Source organism: Falco punctatus, assembly GCF_963210335.1.
Source record: "Falco punctatus genome assembly, chromosome: 1".
Taxonomy (NCBI): Eukaryota; Metazoa; Chordata; class Aves; order Falconiformes; family Falconidae; genus Falco; species Falco punctatus.
In genome coordinates this window covers 92,599,107-92,621,923 of record NC_137580.1, presented here as the reverse complement: position 1 = coordinate 92,621,923, position 22,817 = coordinate 92,599,107, and the positions used below count along the sequence as shown (strand labels likewise).

Genomic DNA, 22,817 nt, shown 5'->3' with positions numbered 1-22,817 from the left:
TTCTGACAGCTCTGTGCTTCGATGAAACACAGAACTTGAGGTGCCTTTGAAATCTCCTGAATCTCAACTATTCCCAGGCTTTACAAGGTGTGCTGTAGGTATCTTAAGAGTCTCTGCCCTCTGAAGACCTACATATCCAGTTTAGTAAGGGTGGCCATTCTGGATCTACTTCAAAACCATGAAAGACACTTAGCAGCAAATTCAAAACAGGGAAGTGGTAGGGGAAACAGGACTGGCACAACTACAGCGTCTCAGTGAAGACTCAGCCTCAGAAGCCCCTGAGATGACGGGCCATTAGAGGCTAGTTATCCCATAGCATTGGAGGGCAACGAAACATGTCTCCTGAAATGATGCTATGAACGTGTGAAGTACATGGAACACCACTATAATTTTCTGAAGGAGGGCCAAGCTGTAAAGGTTACAGAAGTGGCAATAACAAGAAAGCTTAAGTGCTGGCTTTCAAGCCCACCAGAAAGTAGTAGCATCTAGTACCGAAACTCAAGGCTACATTATAATCTCAGATTTCATTTTCTAGGTTCACTTCAATGATAATAAACAATGACCAACTTTAGCTCAAATTCCATGGAAATGAAAAAATATAGCTTAGCATTATTACACAGGAAAGTTACCAAGGGAAAACACACTGAATTTCAGTTTACAAATCAGCAGCAAAAGAATGCAGTTGCAGAAACATGTAAACAAAGGCAAAAACCACCAAACATCCACTTACTTTCCTGGATCTGGCATTTGCGTGCAGAGCAAACGTAGCGACTGAAAGCTCTTCCGGATAGAATGGATGTTTGCCATCCCCATGAACACTACTTCACAGTTTGGATAATATTCTGCAAGGAAACATCAAGAAAAAAAAAGGGAAGAAACTCAAAACTACACCAAGTTTAAATTCTAAAAGAAGGTTTTTCAAAAAAACAAACCACTGTTGCTGTGGACAGATTAAATAATTTGTTTACAAATATTCTGTAAGAAGAAACTAGTACTTGGGAGTTTGGTAGGTATTCCAGACATTACAACACAGCATAGCAAAACAGGAAAGAGTTAGCAAAGTGTTTGTGTATTTATTTTCAATGTTTCACTTCACATTACAAAAAGCAGAGTACAAACCTATGGGAACAGTGATATTGCTGTGCTCCAAGGTAAAGAATGTTTTTAATGAGCAAGAAACATCCTACACGACTGTGAATCTTAAAAATATTTAAATGATAATTTATGGATGTTCTTAAATTTGATGTATCTTTTTATATAAGTTATATATTCTATTCTCTAACCATTCAAAAAGGCTGAAAGGTTACTTCATTCACTGCTTTATTTTGAGTTTTTCTATTACGAGGAATAAGCACCACACGTGTGAGAAACATTCAAAGCTCAGGAAAACAGAAGACAGAATTACTGAGCCTGCCTTCAGATATTGCTATGGGATGTACTGAAGCAACTCTGCTCTACTGAGGGGGCCTGTATCTGTACGGACAGGGTCTGCTAGTCAGAGGGAGGCATCTAAGAAGATGCAGAAAAATATTAATTCAACTGTCTTTCCTAGATTCAGTTTTCCTCTTTCCTGATGCTTCTGTCTGTACAAAAATGCTGACATGATAGCTAAAATGACCTTTTCTACACAAGAAAAAAAAATCAATCAGAATTCAGAATATAGGATACTGAGTGCTCACACAAGAAAATGCAGTAGTCTCTTAAAAGAGCATGTTTTATATAATTTGATTTCTTAACTGTTATAAGCCCAGGAAATTCTGGCCCAAACCAGAACATCCTGCTAGTGACGGACTATGTAACTCCAGTCAGAAGTGACTGACAGCATCAGACAATTTAAGCATTTTTTGAGGTCTTTTTACTAAATATATGTTATATACAAAATAAATCACAACATAAATGAGATATTTTTATACAGAGAGAATGAAACAAACTTGGCAATACCTGGAGAAAACCTATCAGTAAAAAGGAAGCATTTAATGCAGGTCAAACTTATTGAAGGCGACAAGCTGTTTGGAAATTTTCTACAAAGAATTCAAGAACCAATATATAGGAAGAAAATTGAACTTCCTATATACTCTGCTTTTCTGTTTTGATGTTCTACTCCCTGATGAGTAGTAGTTTTGAGGTTTTAAATGTAAAATTAATCTCTTCTTACTGGTGGCTACATATCAAAGTGCAGCCTATTGCAGCAAAGACTGAAACAAGACTATATGGTCAAAATAGCTTTCATTATCTTACCTATAGTTCTTCTATCTGGTATATTTTTCTAGACTCTCCACCCATGGAATTTTAACAGGCTGCATTCATATCCAATAGTGACCATAAAATAATATCTTGTTTATAATACCAACAATTTACAAGTGCCAAAGAACACAGAAAGTGATAATTATAAATGCAAGATTAATCAGGATTTCAGTTGCTTTGGGTCATCATATAAATGCTGAAAAATGTTTCAGCTTTAGAAAAACTGCTGAAAAGTTGTACTCTGCACAACTATTCTAGACTACTATTATCCTCTACAGTTAGTGGATTTTTACAAGTTTGTTCAGTATTTTTTTAGACATTAGCACACTGGACACCTTTGTCTCGTTCTAGTTTACATATTTGACTCAGCAGGGGAAAGCTAATCAGCATATTCCACACAGTTCAGCATTTACTGAACACTGTTACCAGCTGGTTTTATGCTCTGAGAAACAGACTTAATTAACAGCTAAACCTGTCCTTTTGAAGGGCTGAGCGATAGCTGCAATGATCCAGAACTTTCATACAGATGAATAGTACTTGCCTCCACGCAGTCTGTTAAATATGCAGTACACAGGAGTGTATCAGTGTAATTATATTTGAACAAATCCTTTTGATTAACTTAACATAAGACTGAGAAGACACAGTGCTTACCTGGGCACTCACAGCCTCCACCTTTGGCTCTGTTTGCCACAGCTGCTGCATAAGAACGTGCGTCTAAGATCAAAAGCTTCTGAGGCTGTATGGCCAAACTCTCTGCTCCTGAAGCATTAGAGATTGAGGAATCTGGGGAAGAGGATACGAAACTGATGAGCAAATAAAAGGAAACTTCTGACACTGTTTACAACAACGATGCACTCAAGTCCCACAGTGCATATGCAGAAACTGGAGAATGTCTGATTAAATACGAAGGATTGAATCTGTTACAGTACCTAGAAGAGATTAGGTTTTTATATAAAGCTATGCCCTTTACAGAAAAATGACAGTGACAAACTTACCAAATTCCACATCAGAGAGGTCCCCTCCATTGGGGAAATCTCTGGAACAATTTCCGTTCATTAATTTGTTACTGTTGGACCTTGAATCTGAGGCACAGGCTTTGGCTACAGACTGGACAAGGTGTTCATCATCTGCATTCCTCCAGCCCCACCAACTGACCTCAGGCTGTCCACAGCGGGAAATAACTGCTCCGTTGCTCTGGTGCCTGAAAAAGAAATGAATAAAAAGCACAGCAGTGCATAACTTGAAAAATCAGGATGAAAAATACAAAGGGCATGAAAAAATTAAATGATGCACTCCAGTAGTTTAATTCCTGCCAGGGACCTCTCTATCGTTCAGCAATTATCCTCAACCTGTGATTCACTGGCAATGCATTCCACGTGCTTCCCTTCAAAATGCTGACTGTGACCACACAGTCACAGAGGTAAAAGTCAAAGCAAAGGTCAGTAAGAGAAAACAAAGCATTTTCTTGCTCAATATTGTTGCCTGTTGGCCAGTGAAAGCTGGGGAACATTTTGGAACAGCACACACGCTGCAGAACCATATCTAGAAGCCAACGTATTTTAGTTAGTTTCACTAGCTAAAAGGAAAAAAGCCTTTCGCATCTCAGGATGTTAAACATCTGCAGTTTGGTATTTGTGTCTGTTGGAAAGGAGTAGCTCTGCCATCCCCTTTTCAGTGGCTTCTCCTCTACGTGTGGGCCTTCTCTATCTCCCTTCCTGACATCTTTGGGTCGTGTTTAGTCTGCTGCCTCTCAAATGCACATCGCACCTAGCAGAAGAGGACCAAGGAGCTGATGAAGAGCAACAGCAGCTCTTACATGTAAGCACCAGTGTGATGCCAGGCTGGTAAATAAAAATCCACAAGCAAGTACCTACTGACACCTAAGCGGCATCGAAATATTGTTTATTAACAGAATATTTGTATTCTAAAATATTATATAAATTTGCAAGCATACTGATAAAACTTCAGAGGACTGGCCACTGGAGTACAGAGATGAGTCTACCAATAAAAAAATGTCAGGGAGGTAACTTGAACATAGCTATCTCCTTCTGGGGAGTAACATTAAAAAAACAAAACTCAAAAAAAAAGCCAAGCCCAAACAAACATTTTTTTAAATGGCTGAAGAGTTACTAGTTATTTCCTTAAATTGGACCTAGCTTCTTCTACTACATATAAAGAACAGAGCTGAAATAATTAAAACTTATCCAAACCACTGAAGACACTCTGAAAAAGATTTAAAAATTCTTCCCCTACATTCTGGTTGGTTTTTTTTTTTTTTTAATTAAAAAAAAATTACTGAAACATGTTATCCCTGTAATTTCACTTACTACACCTATGCTGGCATATTCCACTGCTGCCAACAGAAACATCATTCCCCACTCACTGAAGTGTTTACACCTAGCATTAACAACATTCTCCTTGACCTTCACCAGCAGTATCCCAAACCCAGAGGACCTCAGCCATGGCACAAAAAGCCACCCAACTGTTGGTATGAAGAGCTGCTGGTGGAGTGGCCAAAGCAAAAGACACAACTTGTCTCAGGTCACACGGCAAGTCAATGATGCTGAGGAATGTGGCACCTAGAATTGTTTACTCCCTGCCTCACGTCCTGTCTGAAATATCCTACCACTTGTCCACAAAGTTCTCCCCTATGTAAATGGCCTGCAGATACACATACATCCCTTTAAGCAAAGCCAGTGCTGTTCTTGCCCAGGAGTCCCACCGGAACCTTGTATTTATAAAGCAGGCACATGCCAACTATCGTTCCTATATGTTACGATGCAGCAAAGGATTTTAGAGTCTTCCTGCAGACAAACCAGCTATCTCATCTTTATGTCAACCAAGAGTTGTTTAACTCCCTCTACTCTAGCAATGGCACAGAATGGTGAGGCTGAGCCAAATCTTTAAGCAAATTTAGACAGCTGAATTGGGACAATCCCCGACAGGAAGAAAGCCCATCCAAACCTACAAATCTTAACTTTTTTCTCCTCTCACCACTCTAATAAATGTTTACGGAGGTGTGACAAGCTGGTTTGTAACTTGTCAGAGCTGTCAAGCCCCACCAGGTGCTGAGCAGCACCCCTCGGCAGTGTCACTGCAGGGCACAGCAGCAGGCGGCAGCAGCTGCCTCGTGCTACTCATTCAAAAGCAGCACTTATATCAGGTTAAGGCTCCTTGTTACAAAAATTTTAAAATTATAAAATAGGCCATGATATGGTATTTTAAATATCTTTCGTAGCTCTTTTGTAATTGTTTCATATAAAATTCCTCCACTGAGAGGAAGCAACTGACACGCTGCATTAACTAAACCAAAGGAAAAGTAATCTGAATGCCATGGCACTTTAACCAGGTGCCAGCCAACTGCATGCAAAGGAGAATGTATTTCTGCTGAAATGAATAGCCTTCCAGAAACAGCTCTACCAATATAAAATTAGTTCAGAAAAAAATGCCAATCATTGAAAGGCCACCTAGTTCCCTGCTACGCTTGCACAAATAACAAAAGAAAATAAAACATCATTATACATGTAAGAAACCTATTTTGAACACTCAGATAAGCTCATTTATTTTTCCGTATGTTCTCCCAGACTTCATTACCACCCGCCTGCAGAATCATTTTCACAGGTTCATAAACAGTCATGTTTTCATCTCCATGTTCTTGCCTCCCATTTATACCACAAATAATAAAGAATCATTAGGCCAAAAGTTGAGTTCATTGATAGCTGTGAAGCCCTAACACTCCTAAGCCTGCACAAATATGCAATTTTCAGATGTACCAGCAGAAATCGGCAAACAGTTCTATTTACGGTAATGTCGGAGGCCTGAGGAATCACACTCATTCCAACTGGACTGGCCATGGGAACAAAAAATAGCAAATAGTTTAAGTGTGATTTCGAGGTCCCTAGAGACAGAGCTGGGGATAAGATGCTGTCACTCAGATCTCAGTAACCAAAAAGATTAAAAAAAAATTAAAGCGAACCCTCCACTGCAAACTTCCTAACCCTCCAGAGACAAAGCAACATGCAGCCTCCCTACAGAAACTAAATCACCATTACATAACTATAAAACATTGTATAACTGTAGGACGTATGGTACACCTCTGCTTAATCTTCCTTGTGTTAAAGCAGCCTTTTGAGTAACAATAAATCCACCAGGTCCTTGTAATTACAAAGACAGGGAGGACTAACGGAGGTTTGAATAGCTCCTCCCAAAGCATTACTTAACTACTAGTGCTTGCAACTAAAAAAACAGTTGCTGCAGCTCATAAATATCATTCAGCATGTATGGTACATAGCAATTTTCTGTTTCCCTTTGCTCCCTGTGCTGGCAAAAATGCTCCTGGCATGGGTAATCACCTTCAGTAGTCAGCAAGACAAAAAGACACCTTCAACACAGCTAATATCCAAGTAGGTTCTCACAAGTTTAGGACACTGTTTGCACAATGTATGAAGTCCTCTCTATCACCTTTCCACAAAATCCAAAAATTATTCTCCCTAACACTGACTTTCTGGGACCAGGATATGTAAGCTACAAAAGCCATGTTACAGGGCAGATTTATCTACATAAATACGTGCCTAGATTGTAAAAAACCTGGAAGCACAGAAAGCTTGCAGCAGCTGGGTTTGAGATTTTTCTAGAAATCTGATCACAGAATAGAAGCAATGCTCCTGACAGTCCAATCTCAACTGAGTATTTCTGAAGCTTGCTTCTGAATTCAGCCCGCTCCACTTTTCAGCCTGTGCATACTGTCATAGCTCTTGAATGCTTCACAAGAGCAGACAATGAGGTTTTTGTTGCCAAGTGTCTGTGTCTCTGGTCTTGCCCTGTCCCAGTGTTCAGTATCTGAGACAAGTTATTGGACAAGTTTTAAAAAAATCATTATTTCTTCCTCCCCTTGAGGTAAAACAAAAAGAGCAGATTTAAAAAATGTGATCAATAATAAAACTAATAGTCCCAAAATCATCTTCAACCGAAAAAATGCTGAATGAACTTTTGTCCCTTTACTCCTCCAAAAGTAAGAAAAAAGATATTTTTATGGCAACATATATACAGAGAAAACTATACATGGTTTTCCAATCATACGGATCATCAACCACTAGCTGATGTGAGTTCTATTAGAGCACAGAATGATGAACTGGTTGTCTTGAAAAATCTACTGATTTATGTCAAGATAAGGAAAAAAACCCGAACAAAAAAAAGAGAAAAAATTTTCTCCCACTGATTTTAAGATTACAAATGAAAAACTATGTGGTGATTTAACATACATAATGTCATCAGAACTGCAGAAAATGGAATGCCAGGGATTAAAGAATTTCAGTCTATGAGGTCTTTTGAACATTTAAATCACTTTCCCATAAATCCCGCAGAATGCAAGCTACACCCAAGAATGCAAAGGAAGGGATTTCCTTCTCCTGTATAGTGCTGACAGAAGGAGGGATGCTTCCCCGTGTTAAGTGTGCTTGCAGTGAGGTGTCCCCCAGTTCTGTGGTGACTGCATAAAAGGCACAAAGTGGCCTGAAATGCAGTGTTCAAAGTTGAACACAAAACCATATATAAATACACCATGCTCTTTCATACACATATATATAAAACATACATACTTCTATGTACTACCATAATAAAACACCTTAAGTCTTAAAAAGATTAGTATATGCTGGAAAGCATTCCTCCCCGCCCCCCAAGCTGAACAGGATGGAGCAATTCCTTAACTACGAAGAAAGAGACTACACTAACCCCTTCATTATTCAGAAGAAAAAGAAGAAAAGATAGAAGGATTTAAAGATAATGGTCTGCTGCCACAAGCTCATTTGTTTGTTCTGCTTTCATAGAACAAGAACTCTTAAGCTAGGTAAATAATGTTTTGTGGCCTACTCTTAACTCTTGCACACTTGCTCCTCCAACCCAGGCTTGTGAATTTGTAACTTTACTGTGCTCTAAATTTAGCTTGCCACTCCGAGAACAGCTTTTCCTTCCTGTTTAGAAGGAATGGGTGGCTAGGCAGACTTAATGGAATTATCAGTATTCACCATCTTTTAAATCTCTTTGCCATCTGATTTTTTAAAGAGATTTAAAACATTTATGGGAGGATAACTACACCAGGAAAGTGGCCAAGGTATTAAGTGACAGATTCCAGAATATCTGGAAAAGACAGAAGCTGAAATATATTTCTTACTAAAGAAGGTGCCAAAACCCAGTATCTCAGAAAAGCAATTTTGTTGTGAAGAACTTCTGGACTCAATCTGAGGAAGAGACTGTCTGATTAAAACTACCTGAAATATGTAGATACAGCCAACACATACATTCCTTTTTGATTTGAGGTTTTATCTCCTGTAAATAATTTTGGTATTTGTCCTTGTTTATACTGCAGTCTGATTATTAGCCAGATGAGAATGAGAAAAAAACCCAAAGGAGTACCTAGCCAGAGATACCACTTACCATTTCTTCACCTGTGTTATGTCTTCATCTTACATTTATTAGTTTTCATATTAAAAAAAAAAGAAAATCAATCTTAACTGAGGTGACTGCCCTAGGAATCCTTTGTAGGAGATGCAAATCCTGGGTGGTCCTACAATATGTGTTTGGAATTAAAACCATTACTCCCGCTGAAGAGTGAATGTGTAGTAGGTCTGCCTTACCTCATTTATGGCTTGACAAGGGCCAGTATGTGATGCTGCCTCACGCATTCTTGGAGTTTTGAATAGGTATAAACCAATACACATATAGGTAGCAAATGTAGAGACAAAGAAACCAGGCCATCAGGCCGAACAGGTCATGCTTTGCTGTCAGTTAAATGTAGGTCTGAACATTTTCTCCTACAAGGGCCCCCTTGCCATCCTTGTTTGATATCTAAACTCAGGGTGGTTTGTGTTTTGTTTTGAGGTCCTGTTCTCTACACTCCTTCTGGGATCCTTCTGGAGTGGAAGAGCAGGACCTCACCCCAGACAGAGTCCCAGGGTTGATCAGCTTGATTACTCCTCCACCAGGCAGCACAGAGGGGACTGTGCTTGATGTCGTTGCATCCTCCCAGCCTGGTTCTCCAACTCTACCCTGGCAGGTCCTGGGCCTTCAGGCAGCATCCATCCACATCATGTTAAACAAGCAAAAAAATACAGCAAGATGCAAGCCAGACCTCTCTTTACCTTGAATAAATCATAAAAATATTATTTTACAATGTCTTTAACACCTGTGCTAAAGTCTGTCAGGCTCAGCGAGGGGGCATCTGGTGCCCAGAAGAGCCTGAGCATCTTTCATTACAAGCCAAGATTCCCAGTTACAACTTACTTAAGCTTTTATTTGCTAGAACACCGCATTCACAGCCTGGTGAAAACGTTCCACCTGTAAAAGCCTCACCTGTACACAACAGCAGGGATACGCTTCCAGGACCGAAAGCTTGCCACACTTTCTAGCTCTTTATCCGTGATCCAGGCAGGAACTATGATTTCCTGGGGGTAACTACCACACAGCCTGTGAGAAAAGTGGTGCAAAGGGTTGAAAGTAAGTGATACAGAGCAGTTACTTCCCAGAGGATACATACCAATAAGCAGTATAAGCAACCTGAGTTCATCTCAGCAAACTGCCATTTTGTTAATTCCCATTTCAGTGTACTCCTCCTTCGCATATACAAAAAGCACCGTGAACACTGTGGTGCATAAATGCATTTCAGAATTACAAGATTCAAGCTGGTTTCTCAGGAAATTTGCACGTAGGCAATTTTTAACTCCAGATGCTCAAATAAACTGGACCACATTAAAGAAATTCCATGTCTCTCCATGCTAAAGAATGAGCCACTTCATTTCTGGGTCACAACACAGAGAAGCAGAGCAATCCTGGCCCATTGGATTCAACACAGAAAACTTGTGTAAGTGTGGAAAAAGTACACTGGCTAATCCACCCTCACTGAAGGCAAGAATCAGAGTGCACTGGCTTATGCTTGACTGGAACTTTCTTCTACTAAATGCACCTCCTACTCCACAACTTAACTAATAAAGCCATGACTGCCAGTAAGAACAGCGCAAGCAGTCAGTAGTGACTGCAATATATTGCTGAATCATAAACTAGTTCATCCCCAGTCCATCCCCTTAAACAGATGCATTTACTGCGCAAGGACAGAAATGAACACATGTCTAAAACCACTCTATTCAGAAAAAAATACAGCACTCATCCTGAAAAAATGCTCTTTTCTCAAGTGCTGGCCACAAGAAGGAAAGGAGTAGTTTGTGTCATTCTGCTTCCATATTCCATATAAAGCTTTTTTTACTTTTTCTTTAGTATTAAATATGTAAGGGATAGCTATTTTTATTTCCACAGATTTTGAGAGCAAGACAGATAGCTGTTGTCACTGCAAGAGAACTACCAGCTGCAAGTTATTATCCTACAAAGACAGCAATGAAACATGTTTCATCACAAAGTGTTACTGCTGGTTTTGCTCTTATTCGGATTAGGGATGAGCCAGTACACCCTGTCCTACCAACCATGAACAGGACATCACCATCCTCTGCTCCAGCAGCCTGAGAAAAGGAAATTTACCTAAGCTTTCAGGACCACAGAAAGCATCTTATTTTCAGGATCTACAAGCTTAACTTTTCCAAACCAACTTTAACACAAGTCTTTGTCGTAAGATAGAAAATAAGACACAATAAAAAAATGTTTTTTAAAAGTTCAAACTCTGCTCTTTGCTCAAGTTTCCCTTTCTTCCTTCAGAATGCTTATTCTCTAAGAAGTCTTCCAGCAAGCACACCAAAATCTGGTTATTTCTAAGCCTACAAAAATTGTAGCAGCTAATAAAATATTAACTACTACTTTAAAAGCCCATTTTTTCCTATAAAACAACAAAACGCATAACTCTAATTGTCCCTTATTAGGAACTGTAGAACTTGGAAAAAGTTCCAGTAATCTGCTGTAACAAAATTGGTGTTATGAGATGCCATTTGGCTGCGAATCAGCAGCCCACATAACTTACTTGTACTTCTCATTGATGTTGGAAATCCTCCAGGCATTGTTCATATCAAAACCCATCCGCTCCACTTCATTTTTAAACCTTGAAGTTACATGTTCTCCTGGTTATCAAAAGCAGAGACACAAAATAAATATGAAACAAGAAGTAAGCTTCCTACCTTTCAAAACAGTCAGAGAAAACCACCACTGCGACTCGTACCTATTAAAAACTGAAAGAGAAAGGAATAGTCCAACAACACCATCTACATCTCACCTTACTTTGAAAATCTCTATCAGGAGAACCACAGCTTGCACTGATGGTTCTCTCTGGTCAACTTTTCACAAATGTCAAAGTCCATCAAGGACTTTTTCTCTGAAATTACCACCTTCCGTAAATCCATATGAGAAACAGTAATGCTGCAAACCAGAACCAAGCACGTCAGCAAAATCAATTTAGATCCACCACCAGTCCTAGCTGGAAAACTCTAGTAGTTTTTCTTTTCTGAAGTTCAGAATTTTGTATCAATGAGAAAAACGTGAAGCTCTGGTCTGACTGATACACAAAGGGGTAATATATGGAATGTGGTCTGGGATCTTGGGCATCTCCATTTAGTATGCAATTTCAGCCACAGGTTTCCCGTATGACTGTAGGAAAGTCCTGCAATTTAAGCCGTGTCTCTGTTTTTCCACTTGCTAACTGGAATTTATTCCTCCGTGAATCACATGGAGACATGAAGATAAATGATTGTTTGACACAAATATCAGTCACAGGATCCTCATAGATTCCTGGATTAATATATTAAAGGAACTGGAAAGAGCTGTGTTTATTTCCTAGACACTTTTTTTAAAAGTATCAAAACACAATTGAAAAATATGCAATGGCAATAAAGAAGAATTTTTCTGATAGACAGAAAATGTAGAGATTTAGAAGGTACTCAATCAACAGGCAGAAGAGAATAATGTACAAAATTTCCAGGTTCACTGAGCTAAGAAATGTGATAAATTTAACGAGCATGTGAGCAACATTAGATAAAATGATTCTGAAAGTCTGTCCATTGCTTGTCTCTTTAAATTACTATATCATTAAATCATGAGGCAGAGCATCACCCAACAGAAGGAAAAAAAAAATCTGTTAAAAATTAAAAGTATTACATCTTTCCATTAAGTATTTCAGAAAACCCTTAAAGTCTTTCAATACCTGAGATACATATTTATCTCAAAGATGTAAATGTGCATGTCTGAAATTTTTTTATGTGACATTACAGAACAATTAGAGAGAAATATAGGCAAATTAAGAATAAAGATAGCAGCCTAACTACAGCACTTAATTAACTGTGAGAGAAAAGCTATAATGTTATTCATTCCTACAGGTCAGATCATACACTGAAAATGCTACTCTGCAAATCTAGACCTGCTTTACAATATGGGCAACGTGCAAGAGATCTGCATAATGAAATTATTTTTCTTATGCTTTTTGAAAAGTAAAATGTGAGAATGACACTGTGTGCAAATGAAAAATATTCACACTCTGACCTCACTGACCTTCATCACTTACTCACTTTACATCATGCCACTGGTACAACAGTATCATAAAAAGAAATAGTTCTGCCTCTTGTGCCATGCATTTTCTGCAGAAGGCTAGTATTGTATCACACAGGCACTGTAGTTCTGCTCTACCTTCCCTATTGCCAGATCAATTAGACTGGAGCTTGCCAAGAATTTCCCGCTTCTCATGTGAAATCTGCATGAGCTTGAGTTTATATAATCTTCCAGCCACCTACTCAAATAGACCCGCTGTTTCTAGCCCCAGTTTTACAAAAGCTGGATGGCTCCATAGAGATTGCAGCTCTGTGAGGAGCTCTTTGGTTGGTTGTCAAGTGCACAGGTGAAACTGGAACAATACATTCCAGCCAGACAACGACCTCAGTCATGTTCTTCCTTAGCGGTGACTTTTTTATTCTAAAAGAAAAAAAAAACCCTTTTATTGGAACAGCAGCATGCTCTTCAAGCACTGAGGATGGGCTTCATTACCAGCTGCTTTGAAGAATGGTCATTAAAACTTGTGCTATGTCCATATGGATTTTTCTGCATAGCAAATGAGAATACTAGAAATATCCCCAATCACTGATGCTGCATACTGCTAGTGGGTTTTAAAAGAAACACACAAAATTACATGAAAATGAAATATTCTGTTTGATTCCTCCCTCTTAATTTTTCAGCTACTGTGCACGTCACGAAAGGATCGGCTTTCCTCTGCAAAATAAGATTCTACCTTAACATTTTGTCCATTGCTCCTGAAATGCTGGTATTTTAAGAGGCATTTTGAGCCAAGATGGAAAATATTTTCAAGGCATCCCATCAATTCTCAAAATCAGAGAAAAAGCAAGCTATACATTTTGTGGACTTGTGCCTTCTGACATTAAAAGCTCATCAGTTATTATGTCCCATTACATACATTGATGACAACTTATATTTTCCCCCAGAAACGGATAGATTTTGAAGCAATTAAGTATTTTTGCCCATACCTACCAAATACTGGGCTCCTTGGTGTAAAAAAATAAATATAAATGTCTTGGGATTAACTTCTTCAATTACATTCCATAGATCTATTTCAACTATAATTCAACTCTTAGAAGGAGAGTACCTACCGCCAAGCTACAGGAAAGAAAATTATTTGATAGACATACATACCAAAAAAAATGCAATTGCTAGAAGTTAATAAAAAGGTAAATGCTGCTTCTTATCCTAACCCAGTGTTAGGCTGAAGCCTGTCTGTTTCAGTGAGGAAGAGAAAAGAACTACAAGGAGACTTCACAAGCCATCTACATGTCTGCTATCTTCCAGCTCCTGATTTTAGTCAGGAGGGAAAAGACTTGACTATAAAATTCGGCTCTGAGGATTTTTTTGCCTTTTTAGTTCTTGCCTTTTTTGCCTTTGGTAACTGCTAACAAAGTGTGTGAAGTGCAGAAACAAGAACTAGAACCAAGGAGCACCTCCTGCCACTTGTGTGCTAGCTGTTGACTGTCCTCCCTCAGGTACCAAAAAAGTGACAGCTTTTGCTCAGCCCCAGACTGGCTTTAGTAGTAAGGATACGATCACACTAACATTCCCTCAACCTGGTAACTGGGATGCTTTTCTCAGACAGGTGAATTGTGAGTGAAGAGAGCCTCAGATTGTAAAGGACCGGGAACACAGATTTCCTTATCTTCAAACAAGTACTATAACCACAAGCATCCCAATTTTTAGCTTATATTTACTTGAGGGCTTCTAAAAACTTTCCAGCAAGGATGATACCTCACTAAAATAGGTTGCTGTCTTGCAGCTGTGAATGAACCTCAGGAACAGCTAAGGGACTTCCTTCTCCTTCACCTGCTCCTCAACTTCTATGTTGAAGACCACCGTTCTAGACGAAAAATGTGGGCACAATCAATAAGAAAATATTTTAGACTGAAAGTTGCTGGTATGATGAGCAAACCATTATTAGTATTATACATGACTGACTAAATCAAATCCACCACAACAATTTCCTTGGGATATTGAGATGCTGCTTTGCATACTGATCCCAAAGTAGCTATGATGGGAGCTAATCCTAAGACAGAACAGAACTCAGACTGTGCGGTAGAGACAAGCAAGGCAATAAAGGACACCTTGCTCTAAGCAAAGTTATACCATTACCTGTATAATTACCACATACAGGATATTCACCAGCTAGCGAAGAAGTGAAAGAACTTACATACAAAAACAAGTCCATGCTGAAATTTTCCAGGTTCAGTTTACAGCAACACAGACTGAATTTGTTTATAACTTTTTTGGAAAGTTCTGGATTTCAGCAAACAGTCAGTGCATTTGTGACGATCCCCACAGTGTTCCCACATACCTGGCCGACACAAATCCCCATGCTGTTCCTTTTCACTAGCATATACCTCCATACACCAAGCGTGATAGGCAAATGAGAAAAGGTCTTCTATCTTCGAAGGAGGGCGGATGGCATTGTTCAGTCGCTTAAGCCAGTCTTGACACTGCTCAAAAGTAGAAAACTGACACCTGGCCCAGAAACAAACATTTATCTGTTAATTTTCAGTAAAAGATGCCAGAATATAAGATCTGACAGGCTGACTATGAAAACATCTATGAAAGCAAAAAGTGAGAACAAACATAACTTAGTTCTGTTTCTATGCACATTCTAATAGGTAGTAAAAATGAAAAATTTTGCGTATCAGTAAAGAAATACGCACTTAGGAAGTCAAAATAAGTTGTGAGCATAAAAGCAATGTTCTGTGATTGTGGATAAACCAGTGGTATGCCCTACTAGTCCTGAATGAGGGAAATGTTTATGCATATAGTATATGCTATTTGCTATATATATATACTATATACTATTTAGTATAAAACCAAGGACAGTATCACTGAGTTCAGTCTGCAACTTTCACACAAAGACAGGAGAGTGTTACAGTGACTTGCTGACTGGTGGTGTCAGATGGAAATTCACAAAACTATCACATACATTATAATGTATGCATTGTATTCCTGTAAACAAAAATACATTTTTCATCAGACATAGGAGACATCCACTCGATTAATATACTTAACTTGTGAATAATGAGGACAAACTCCAGTATCTGAAATCCTACATTACCCCCCTATCTCATACGCTAAGATTATCTCTCTGGCCTTGGTCTGAAGCACATACAATGTTTTTGAGACTGAGCTTTGCCAAACATTAGACTAGCAACTACAACTAGCAAGAACATTCCCTGCACAGAAAAAAAGTATGTCTCAAAGCGGTATGTTAAAATTAAATTAGCTTGTCTTTTCAAAGAGGATTTCTGCACACTTTAAAATAAAAGGGTGGAAATAAGATCAGTGATTTATTTTGCTCTGACAGATTTATTCAAGATTTTATAGTTATAAAATATTCACCAAGTATTTAGGTTCTGCTCCGTCTGTGTTCTACTGCATTCATGGTTAACGATAGCATCTGTATTCTCTAAGGGCAGGATTTATTACCCCTACCTGCAAATACCTAAAAGTCAGTCAGTGGAAGGAAAAAAAACTTGTCCAACTCACGAAACATGTCTAAATAGCTGCGAGGAACTGCAGCCTGCAGGTGTTTATTTCCCATCACCAACTATAAAGCAAACTGGGACTAATGGCTTAGACTGGATAATTCTCTATTAAATATTCATATCCAGAGAAGATACACCTCACCCTAAAGATCCCATTTTCTTCCTAAATTCCTTTAGTGTTGCAAATCAGTACTATCTTCACTTGAGCCCTATTATTCAAAACACACACTGCTTTGTTAATGAAAAAGAATGTGAACAAGTTCTAAATCTGGTATCTGAGCCCCATATTTCATGATCTTCCAACAGCCAGTGTCACCAAGTACTGATTCTCAGAGATGCAATTTTGAAGGGATATTCATAAGGAAGGGCATAAATACAAATAATTTGTATTCACTTTGCAACAGAAGAGAAATAGCAAATTAATGTAGAGAAGAAGGGTGGTTTTTTTAAATGTCAAGAGCTACATGTTAAGAGGCAGTAAAATATTTAATTTTAATTAAACTAAATATTACTTCTCAAGTAGAATCATAGAATCCTTTAGGTTGGAAAAGTACTTTGAGATCATCCAGCTGGATGTAACTCCATTCACTGCCACTCTTTGGGCTCAGCTGCCCAGCCAGTTTTTTACCCAGCGATCAGCACACCTGCCCAAGCCACGAGCAGCCAGTTTCTCCTGGAGAATGCTGCGAGAAACAGTGTCAAAGGCTTTACTAAAGTCTAGGTAAACAATATCCACAGCCCTTCCTTCATCCACTAAGTAGGTCACCTTGTCATAGAAGGAGATCAGGTTCGTCAAGCGGGACATGCCTTCATAAATGCATGCTGGCCGGGCCTGATCACCTGTACGTGCTGCATGATGGCACTCGGGATGGGCTGCTCCGTAACTTTCCCTGGCACTGAGGTCTGGCTGACAGGCCCTTAAGTTGCCCAGATCCTCCTTCCTGCCCTTCTTGTAGATGGGCTAACCTCCAGTCTTCTGGGAGCTCTCCAGTTAGCCAAGACTGCTGACAAAAGATGGACAGCAGCTGGGCAAGCTTCTCTGCCAGCTCCCTCAGTACCCTTAGGTGGATCCCATCTGGCCTCATAGACTTGTGCATGTCTAAGTGGTGTAGCAGGTCACTGACCATTTCCCCTGGATTATGGGGGCTTCACTCTACTCCCTGTCCCCGTCTTCCAGCTCAGAGAGCTGGGTACCTGGAGAACAAATGGTCTTGCTATTCAAGACAGAGGCAAAGGCAGCATTAAGTACCTCAGCCTTTTCCTCATCCTTTGTCACCATGTTTCTCCCTGCATCCAATAAAAAAATGGAGATTCTCCTTAGCCCTCCTTTTGTTGCTAATGTATTTATAGAAACATGTTTTTATGGTCTTTTATGGCAGTAGCCAGATTAAGCTCTAGCTGGGTTTGACCCTTCTAATTTTCTCCCTGAATAACCTTGTAACATCCCGGTAGTCCTCCTGAGTTGCATGCCCCTTCTTCCAAAGGTCATAAACTCTCCTTTTTTTTTTTTTCCCTGCGTTCCTGGCTCTGTTCAGCCAGGCTGGCTGTCTTCCCTGCTGGCTCGTCTTTCGGCACATGGGGACAGCCTGCTCCTGTGCCTTTAAGATTTCCTTCTTGAAGAATGTCCAGCTGTTCTGGACTCCTTTGCCCTGAAGGGCTGCCTCCCAAGGGACTCCGTCAACCAGGCTCCTAAACAGACCAGTCTGCCCTCTGGAAGTCCAAGGCAGCAGTTTTGCTGACCCCCTCCTTACTTCTCTGAGAATCAGTAACTCATCATTTTGTGATCGTTGTGCCCAAGAGGGCCTCCAAACGTCAACATGACCGACAAGTCCTCTGTTCACAAACAGGTCCAGTGAGGTGCTTTTCCCAGCTGGCTCACTGACCAGCTGTGTCAGGAAGTTATCTTCCACATACTGCAGGAACCTCCCGGACTGTTTCTCCTCCACTGTGCTGTATTTCCAGCGGACATCTGGTAAGTTTAAGTCGTGTGTCCCCCTGTCCTCCCCCGAGAACGAGGGCTAGCGATTGTGCAACTTCTCCCAGCCGCTTATAGAATATTTTGTCTGCCTCTTCATCCTGGTTGGGTGGGCTGTAACAGACTCCCACCACAATACCTGCCTTGTTGGCCACCCATCTGATTCTTACCCCAAAACACTCAACCCTACCTATCATTACCAAAATTAGGCTCTAGACAATCAAAACACTCCCTAACATACAGGGCTAGCCCACCAGCTCTATCCACCTTGCCTATCCCTTCTGAAGAGTTTACAGCCATCCATTGCAGCAGTCCGGTTGTGCTAGTCATCCCACTGTGTTTCCATGAGGGCAACTACATCATAGTTCTCCTGCTGCACACCAGCTTCCACCTCCTCCTGTTTGCTGCCCACGCTGCATGCACTGGTGTAGATACACCTCAGCTGGGCTACTGATCCCACCACCTTCTAGGGGGAAGAAGGCCCAGTTCCTACGTGACCATTCCCAGGTGCTTCTGTGGTTTCTAACACATCAGTAATCCTCATCAGTCCTCGTCAAAATACAGCATTTCAGGAAGCAGCTGGCCTGTTAAACATTCTGAGTGCTCAGATATGACTGGGGCTCATTTCATTATACAAAAAGGTACTGCCAGCAAACATTTAATCAAAAAAGAAATGCTCCTTTCTTGTTAATTGCAGTTTATAGATCAAAATTAATTTCTGCAGCGGAAAAGTAGGAAATAGCTGTAGCTCAGGCTCAGTAGCTCTGAGACTCCTGGGGCAGACTCTGAAGTTTGCTGAAGGGCAGACACAAACAAAAATTCCCTTCCACATGATGCTGTCTACTGGGTTACAGAGCAGGTTGCTGACCTGGCTTTACTTTATTCCCTTAGCTTCTTTTCCAGTAGGCTACTATGTCTTAATGCTAGCAACTGTACCCTCACAGCTGTTAAAAATGCAGGGCAGCTGATGCTATCCAGACTGAGGGTTTCATGTAGAACTGCACAAGCCCACACCTTAACCCCCCAAATCCCAAAGCTTGATTAAATACTCTTCCAAGAAGCATGTGTTTCAGTGGTTTTATCTAGTTCTGTATCTCGTACCTAATTGAAGCAATACATTATAACTGATTGTAAGGCAGGGAAAATGCAGTGAGACTGAAATTCATTTCAGAATAAAATCAAGATCAGCCACTTGGGCTCAGACCAAGGTTTGCTGTTATATTGTATCACAGCAAGCAAAAATGCAGCTCATCTTGCTCCCATCCCCTTTACAAAAATGCCCAGCTATCATACGCAAAATCAGACAAAAGAATTTTAAGTATTTTAAGGGAAAGTAAATCCACTAAGTAAGAAAAAATAAGAAAAAACATTTACTTAAAATGTCACAGCTGTCCATAGCACATGGAATGCAAGGCTACCCCCCATTTAACATTCAGCTTATTCATACCTTATAACCTTGCAGTCTTTGCAAGTCAAATGAAGTTGAAATATATCACGGCACTCAACACTTTCTATAAGCTGCAATGGAACCTGCAATTAAAAAGATTACATAATTTTATTTCAAACAGTACTAACACTGTAATTTGTTTGCCTATCTCAAAGATTTATTGTAGGACTACATGAAGTCTGAGAAGAGAGAGAGAAAACCAAAGAAAACTATGTGTAACGGCTTCAGCAGCTCTGAGGTATGGTACCATATATCAGTAGTTCCAGCTCTATTGCTGTATAGTCCAAAAATCTTAAGGGATCACATGAAAACAGCTGAGAAGACTACAGCACGCTGGTGACAAATGTGAAGGCAGAAAAAGCAGCAGAAACCCACAAGCTCCTATCTCATGGAAGCATCTTTCTCTCTTAGAGGTCCCTACCCAGGGAATCTAATTTTAGCTGTTGGTGTAAAACAATAAACTGCTAAGCAAGATCCACCTTAACGGACTGCTGCAGTCTAGATCCTTTTATATGGAAATATCCCAGGTAAAACCATTTGGCCCGTTCAGACCAACAGTCCTGACCAAAGCAGCCATATTGGCGAGTAATAATGCTGATTCATTCATTTTTAAAGGTATAGTTATATGCACTTATGTTTTATGGCACATGTAACTAGCAGAAGCTTGATCAGGCAAAACATGTAAGCACATGCAAGTACTTTTAAAGATAAGAAGAAACCACAAGATGAATATATTAGTCTGTGTTAATATTGTTGGACCTTTACCCGAGACAGGCAAATGTCCATTACAGTCTTAAATGAATAAAAGTTAGTATCTAACTATCTCTTATGTAACTGTCTGAATTCCAAACACAGAGAATTTAGCTACTACCTACAATAAGCACAATGCATAAAACTGTTTGAATTGTTTATGAAATCATATTGAACATTACACAAGGCAAGAAAACCTTTGCAATCCTTCAGCACAAAGGCTATCAGAGAAATATTCAAATATTCTTTTACCATCTTTGCCATCAGAGGAGTATGATCCAATAGTTTAAGTTCTGGCTTGGGGCTTACAAGATGTGGCTGTAAGACCCTGCTCTGCTACTGCCTTTCCATAGGACTCCAGGCAAGTCCTTGAAGGTCACCTCCAATCAAGGATCTGGGCTGAGGAATCAAGAGAGCTGCTACTGAGGCACCACAAAGCTTAAAAAGTACCCAGTTTCAGTGCAATGAAAAAAGGGAATTGAACTAAAAACAGCAGGCAAAAGAAAGAGATGTCTCAGAAATACAATCCACAAGAAAACTTACTCTGAGCATGAAGACGCCTAGAGAAAGCTAATCATGAATGCTGTGCCCAGGAGAGCGATCAAAACTCTCCATATCTCTTGGGAAGGCAGGCACGCAGCCCACAGCTGCACCTCATGTTTCCCCACCAACTCAAAAGTTGGCATCCAGAATCCTCTTCTGACTGCAAAAGCTCAAATAATTGCCTAGAGCTCACAATCCCCAAAATACAACAGGCAGGTATGGTCTTAATATGCATCCTTTATCCTTGTCAGACCACAACTGAGCAGCAGAGCAGCAGTGCTGGACTCTCCTAGGCTGGAGAAAGTACTAATTCTCATCCCCTCATGAGCAGTGAGGCTGGTACAGATAGGTCATTCTTTCTTCCTTTTGTTGTAACTGGGCCATTAAAGAACACAAAAGGAAACTAGAAAAGTGGTGTCTGAATCGAACAGCCCAGTAGTTTGGGTATACAAATAAAGCTGGAACTTAAATTGTGGTCCTTGTTTTCAGTATTATTACTGTTTTAAAAATCTGTGGTAGTCTAGTATAACTTCCCTAACTAGCAATGTGAAGCGGCACATGAAATAAGGATTCCCTCCTGTGAGGTAAGCCCTCTATTTGCCTTTCTTAAGCTCAAACCGACTGCAGTCACCAGCAGAGAGTAAGTACAGTGAAGATGCTGACAGACGGAGACACCAATGTAACAGAGTATTTGAATGAATTACAGGCAAGATTAGATGTAGTGTTGCTATAGTTAGTATTTTTCACTGCTAATTTCTTCCATGCCTCCTCCTCCTTGACTCCAGTCTGCAAGGTAGATAAATTGTTGTGATAGTTTTGTCTAATAAATTAAGGGACTAGAAAGGACCTCAGACTGGAGAATCTTCCATTCTTCCTGACTGGACAGCCTCACATACACCCAATAAATTATTTAAATCTACCATTGACTTACATGGCACCAACACAGAAAGTAAGGTACCTTTCCCTAACTAGAAGACTTGCTTTGTTATCCAAATGCTTTGTCTGTTAATATATTTTTTCCCCAAAAACCCTTTTTAATTGCATTTTTTCCCATGTCCATCTTCATTTAAGCAGCTTTTCACCTTGCTGCCTCCTGCCAGCAGTCTGGTTCTGGCTCCTTTTCCTCCTGTCTGCACTCTAATGACATACTAAGTATTCTTCTACTCCTGCATTATTCTTAATTCCTTTCTTTCAAAGTCACTCTTTGTTCTATGCCCTTTCAATTTACCCTCTGCTCAACAGCCATTCTTTTTTTCTCTTGACAGTCTACATGCAGCTCACCATCTATTTCCTTAGAATCTGCCAGTTTTTCTTCAGGGCAACCTTCATATCAATCTTTTTAATTTTCTTTTCCGGTCATAAAAATCTGTCCTCTGATCCTCTTGCATTTTCAATCTCCTTCCTGTCCATTATTCTTCCCCCAGTAAAACTCTAAAATTATCTGCTTTCATTCTCCACTTCTCCACTGATAACCTTCCATTTCCATTGTTATGTTTTTCAGGCTGCTTGCATGCAGCAAGTCAGACACCCAGTGCAGTTTGCTTGCTCTTGAAAGAGTCATCAATTCTATTTGCAGGCACTTCACCATATAATAATGGCTATCGAAATAAAGCAGTGGAGAAGCAATCATGTCTGCTTTTGTAAGAATAAACATACATTGTTATCCAAGGCCAATCATACTGCATTATAGAGCACTAGAGCATCGTGCTCTTGAACTATTTGCCTCTTGACTGTCTCTTCTTTAGAAATTATCTCATTTTAAACAATAGCAACATTCTACAACTCAAGCTTTTGCTTTTTGAAACATTTTAAAATTATTATTTTAATTACTGGAACTGTCTGTTATCTAGCAGCAGTACAA

General features: G+C 39.8%; 1 protein-coding gene across 11 annotated transcripts in view; it reads right to left on the bottom strand.

The window, feature by feature from the left end:
* MTMR3 (myotubularin related protein 3) overlaps window positions 1-22,817 on the bottom strand; it is an 82,948-nt gene that overhangs the window by 17,977 nt on the left and 42,154 nt on the right. For all 11 annotated transcript variants that reach the window (XM_080365671.1, XM_080365669.1, XM_080365676.1 and 8 more), the window contains 7 exons: window positions 19,664-19,746; window positions 15,053-15,219; window positions 11,201-11,297; window positions 9,592-9,705; window positions 3,240-3,445; window positions 2,896-3,027; window positions 731-842 (listed from right to left, as the gene is read on the bottom strand). In XM_080365671.1, the coding sequence (XP_080221797.1) occupies window positions 731-842; window positions 2,896-3,027; window positions 3,240-3,445; window positions 9,592-9,705; window positions 11,201-11,297; window positions 15,053-15,219; window positions 19,664-19,746 (911 nt within the window). The remainder of the gene's footprint in view (window positions 1-730; window positions 843-2,895; window positions 3,028-3,239; window positions 3,446-9,591; window positions 9,706-11,200; window positions 11,298-15,052; window positions 15,220-19,663; window positions 19,747-22,817) is intronic.